This window comes from Camelina sativa, chromosome 9 (genome assembly GCF_000633955.1).
Source record: "Camelina sativa cultivar DH55 chromosome 9, Cs, whole genome shotgun sequence".
Lineage (NCBI taxonomy): Eukaryota > Viridiplantae > Streptophyta > Magnoliopsida > Brassicales > Brassicaceae > Camelina > Camelina sativa.
Window position 1 is genome coordinate 32,148,392 of NC_025693.1, and position 5,313 is coordinate 32,153,704.

The 5,313-nt window shown below is 38.3% G+C and overlaps 1 protein-coding gene across 1 annotated transcript in view; it reads left to right on the forward strand.

Annotated features, from left to right (window-relative positions):
• LOC104715886 (V-type proton ATPase subunit a2-like) overlaps positions 1 to 5,313 on the forward strand; it is a 6,785-nt gene extending 1,472 nt beyond the window's left edge. Inside the window, exons 3-17 of the mRNA XM_010433254.1 lie at positions 1 to 69; positions 364 to 471; positions 549 to 722; positions 1,031 to 1,168; positions 1,765 to 1,872; positions 1,977 to 2,084; positions 2,166 to 2,314; positions 2,681 to 2,834; positions 3,069 to 3,229; positions 3,315 to 3,521; positions 3,638 to 3,821; positions 3,907 to 3,990; positions 4,083 to 4,276; positions 4,494 to 4,553; positions 4,653 to 5,313. Coding sequence (XP_010431556.1) covers positions 1 to 69; positions 364 to 471; positions 549 to 722; positions 1,031 to 1,168; positions 1,765 to 1,872; positions 1,977 to 2,084; positions 2,166 to 2,314; positions 2,681 to 2,834; positions 3,069 to 3,229; positions 3,315 to 3,521; positions 3,638 to 3,821; positions 3,907 to 3,990; positions 4,083 to 4,276; positions 4,494 to 4,553; positions 4,653 to 4,857 — 2,103 coding nt within the window. The 3' untranslated portion in view covers positions 4,858 to 5,313. The remainder of the gene's footprint in view (positions 70 to 363; positions 472 to 548; positions 723 to 1,030; positions 1,169 to 1,764; positions 1,873 to 1,976; positions 2,085 to 2,165; positions 2,315 to 2,680; positions 2,835 to 3,068; positions 3,230 to 3,314; positions 3,522 to 3,637; positions 3,822 to 3,906; positions 3,991 to 4,082; positions 4,277 to 4,493; positions 4,554 to 4,652) is intronic.

Here is a 5,313-nt window from a genome sequence, read left to right on the forward strand (position 1 = left end):
AATGCTAATAATGACAAGTTGCAGCGGTCTTATAATGAACTTGTGGAGTACAAGCTTGTTCTTCAGAAGGTAATGTCTTTTCATTCTACTTAAATCACATTTTTTGCCGCCTTACATGTAGAGTCCGATATTTTTCTTACTTGGATTTAAACTCGTTTGACAGTTTTCTGGTTCTGTAAATATATTTTCCTGAGGATAAAAGTAGATACTAATGCCACCACACTATATATATAATGTTTGTTCCACAGTGTTTTAGTGAGTGTAAAGGGTCTTCTATAGTGCAAAATGCATATTTACTCTATTATGGTTATAGCGTTGGATGTGCATCTCGTGCTATATTCACGTGGATGTTATTGTTTTTAGGCTGGTGAGTTTTTTGCTTCAGCCCATAGAAGTGCTACCGCGCAACAGAGTGAGATAGAAACACACGAAGCTGGTGAAGACCTCCTTGAGGCTCCTTTGTTGCAGGAAGTATGAAAGCTGCGACTGTTTTTCTTCGTCGAGTTTTGTTTTCTCAAAATAGCCTTACAAACTCTCCCTTTTAACAGGAGAAGTCTGTTGATCCAACAAAGCAAGTAAAGCTTGGATTCCTCACTGGGCTAGTGCCTCGTGAAAAGTCCATGGTGTTCGAGAGGATCCTATTTCGTGCAACTAGGGGAAACATCTTCATACGACAGTCTGTCATTGAGGAGTCCGTTGTTGATCCCAACTCTGGGGAGAAGGTTAGCTGCTTCTGTTCTGCTCGTAGGTTCTCTTAAGCATAGAAAGTGCAGCCTTTCTTACAGTTTAAAATGTCTGTTTCCTCATAGGCGCATGCAGATTAAAATTCTAAATTCTTTATGTACTTTCTACGTTCCTCATATGCACATGCTATTATACGTCATTTAAACTGCCTCTATGGTTTTATCTTTCTTTTGCCGATCTACTTAGACAAAGTATTGTTCTACATGGAATCCTGTTTTCTTTGGAAAAATATACTCATTCTGATTGCCTCTGCCAGGAGTTGACTTTATCTAAAATAATGTTACAGGCTGAGAAAAATGTATTTGTTGTCTTCTTTTCTGGGGAAAGAGCAAAAAGCAAAATTCTTAAGATATGTGAAGCTTTTGGGGCCAATCGCTATCCTTTCAGCGAAGACCTGGGCAGACAAGCTCAAATGATGACTGAGGTATGTATATTCTTATTCTTATGGTATATGAGGGGTTCCACTATTTTTCTTCTGTCTATCATTAGTCATATATTTCTGTCCATTTATCTGTACAACTTTTAGCTTTATTTCTGGGCATGAGTTATAGATGATCGCCATATAAAGCTTTAGTCAATTGTTTTGTATAATAACCAACAGTTAACGATGGATTTATATATAATTCCTCTGCATAATGCTTATTGGGGGTTGTATATACTAATTTTAGTTTATAGTCATTGTGGATTATATCCTCGCAGTAGTACCTTGTGATGGGAAGGCCAGCGTTTCTAAAGTTGAACAGTTGCTGTATATCTTGGGAGTAGCGGTTAATAGGTCTCAGAGAGTTTTTTTTGTTAAGGAGGAGAAAAGCATGTTATGGACCTTCCTTGTACCTTTTTTGTGGTCCATGTTAATTTGGGAGCTTTATTTGGGTGGAATATGTTTGTGCACACATGGTTAGCATCCATGTGAGAGTGCATCTTAAGCCAGTGATTTATCTGATTTCACGTTTCACTATATTGATGATAGTATATCCCCAGAAACTATTAACCTTGTTTAGTTTTCTCATACTGTTTCAGGTTTCAGGTCGGTTATCAGAACTTAAAACTACCATAGGTGCTGGGTTGGATCACCGCAACATTCTTTTGGAGACCATCGGAGAAAAATTTGAGCAATGGAACCTCAAGGTATTATCTTATATGGAGCTTTGTTTTCGCTAGTAGAGTGCCAATGGTGCTCAATATCAGTGTTAGGTAATATCAGTTATCATCACAAATCTTTACCTACGCAGGTTCGCAAAGAAAAAGCCATCTATCACACCTTGAACATGCTTAGTCTTGATGTGACTAAGAAGTGCCTTGTGGGTGAAGGCTGGAGTCCTGTCTTTGCTGCAACAGAAGTGAGTTACTTTACTTGCATATAGTTAAAATTATTGCATATTTACTCGTGCCACAGTGAGTTTAAAGTTTTGCACCTGCAGCTTCAAGATGCGTTGCAGCGTGCTGCGGTTGACTCTAATTCTCAAGTTGGATCAATTTTCCAAGTCCTGAGGACCAAAGAGATGCCTCCGACTTTTTTCCGCACAAACAAATTTACTACAGCTTTTCAGGAAATTGTTGATGCATACGGGTAAGCATCTTTTCTGGAACTTCATCTGCTGTTTAGGAAAGAGGAAATCGGAAATTGGATTGATAATAACTAGCATATTCTTAGGATTAGTGGATACTTGAGTAATATGATTTTGCCTCTTATACACTCGTTAAGATATAAAATTATGTTTTGGTTTCAACTGTTTCTGATTTGTATAAGCGTCCGTTTTTTACTCAATATGGAATACCCCTGAATATTTCTATTAGCTGTGTTTTCAATTATCAATTCAGTTGGTAGAAACAACCTTTCTTGTTTCTTTATTTTTTCTCTCATGCAATGTCCATGAATTTTCTCATGTGTTCGTCTCGTGAATTCCATGGATCTTCGTTGATCACTACATTGCAGTGTGGCGAAATATCAAGAGGCCAATCCTAGTGTCTTCACAATTGTTACCTTCCCCTTCCTGTTTGCTGTTATGTTTGGTGACTGGGGTCATGGAATCTGCCTGCTGCTTGCAACTATGTATTTAATATTGAGAGAAAAGAAACTTTCCAGCCAGGTAATATCCTTAATTGACTGCATCTATTTTCCGACTGAGCACAGTATAAGATTGGTATCTGTTTCAGCAAAACCCGCAAATTGGTTTTGTTGTATGTTGATGTATCAAGACTTTTGTGCAAATGTCAAGTTAAACAAAATTCACTTGAGAGTTGTTACTTTAATTAGTCGTCAATGTTTGTCTTTCTTGCAAGTTCTTGATGCTAACCCATCAATCCTTGCTTTTTGACAACAGAAACTTGGGGATATTATGGAAATGGCTTTTGGTGGTCGTTACGTTATTTTTATGATGTCACTCTTCTCAATATACACTGGTTTAATCTACAACGAGTTCTTCTCTATACCATATCCATTGTTTGCCAGCTCAGCATACGAATGCCGTGATGTTTCTTGCAGGTATGTCAACTTGTTCTCTAACCCCTTTTGCATTAGCGGAATATCTATAAGATTCTGAGTTTCTGCCTTCTGCTCTCTTGTTCAGTGAGGCTACTACAATTGGTCTTATCAAAACCCGAGACACTTATCCATTTGGTGTGGATCCTGTGTGGCATGGTACCCGCAGTGAGCTACCATTCCTGAATTCGCTTAAAATGAAAATGTCGATTCTTCTTGGAGTTGCACAAATGAACCTAGGAATCATAATGAGCTTCTTTAATGCAAAATTCTTCAAAAGTGCTGTTAACGTATGGTGAGTCTTCAATTCTCTTCCCTGATCATTAGGTACTCCTCCCAGTTCGTTGATCCACTCCCTAGGAAATAAAGGGTCTTAACTGTAGTTAAGTCTCTGATATTACATGGTTTCAGGTTCCAGTTCGTTCCCCAGATGATATTCTTGAACTGCTTGTTTGGCTATCTTTCGGTCCTCATCATCATTAAGTGGTGCACTGGTTCTCAGGCAGATTTATACCACGTAATGATCTACATGTTTCTGAGCCCTATGGATGATTTAGGAGAGAATCAGCTTTTCCCTAACCAGAAACTAGTACAGGTTCGCATTGATACCTAACTTTGCACTCTCTATGTCAAAAATCAGATGCTTTAGTCTCATCTAATACGTACCTTGTCTATTACAGCTCACATTCCTCTTTCTGGCTCTGGTTTCTGTTCCGTGGATGTTGCTGCCAAAGCCGTTCATCCTGAAGAAACAACATGAAGCTGTGAGTCCCTTTCCTTGTTGATTTCCTTAAAAGCTTCTTTTATTGAAATTTGTGCTGACCATTACCGAAAGGTGATTTTTGCTTTTTCCCAGAGACATCAAGGTCAGTCATATGCACAGCTTGATGAAACAGATGAGAGTCTTCAAGTAGAAACAAATGGGGGAGGACATGGACACGAAGAGTTTGAATTCAGCGAAATCTTTGTGCACCAACTCATTCACACCATTGAGTTTGTGCTTGGAGCTGTTTCCAACACTGCTTCTTATCTTCGTCTTTGGGCCCTCAGGTACAAACTACAACTTCCAAAGATACTAAATAGTACTGATTGTCATCTAACAGAAGTCCTATGAAAACTAGCACTTGTCACTATCATCGTGCAGTACAATTCTGTTTTGAGTCCATTGGTTCTTTGATGGTTTAATGTTGAATTATTAGTTTCTGACTTCTTGCATATCAGCATATGTCATGGCTAATCTCTATGCTTTGTTGGCATTCTTATCCAGTCTCGCCCACTCTGAGTTGTCGTCAGTTTTCTACGAGAAGGTCCTCCTTATGGCTTGGGGGTAAGCAAATGCAATTACAAATTTTTTAACCTGTCTCTGCAAATGTCAACTATTACGCTGTAGAAAGTGTTGATAACACAATCTCTCTCATTTCAACAGTTTCAACAATATATTTATCCTGATCATTGGAATCCTCGTCTTCATCTTTGCAACTGTGGGAGTGCTTCTTGTGATGGAGACATTGAGTGCGTTCCTTCACGCGCTGCGTCTTCACTGGGTGGAGTACCAGAACAAGTTCTACGAAGGTGATGGTTACAAGTTTGCTCCTTTCACTTTCACTCTCGTCGCAAACGAAGAGGAGTGATTGATGTTCTGAATCTCCGGAAATGCCTTCTTCGATCTGCGTGTGCATATATATAAAAGGTATGGGGAAGGATTCTGAGTTCCTTCTCTAATCATTTTTTTGTTTTCTCTATTAATTTAAGTAAAGAAACTTGGATGTTTTTCTCTTCCCCTTTTTTCCTTGTTAGAAGGTTATATTGAATTTATTTACCTTTGTGGGGGGAAAATTGGTGAAAATAATATTAGAAAAAAAAAAGAGAAAAGGGGAGGGGGAGGAAATGGGATTGTTTAAAGGTAAAGTACCCATTTGTTGTTGTGATTTGTTTGTGGGAAAAATAAGCTGGTGTTATGTGGTCGACCTTATATAGAATTACAAATAGGTACATTTCACTTATTTTCTTGCAGGATAAAGAGTATTGCTCTTTAAGGGGAATTGATCCTAAAAAGATGAAACAAATTTTATTTTGTTAATGTCTTA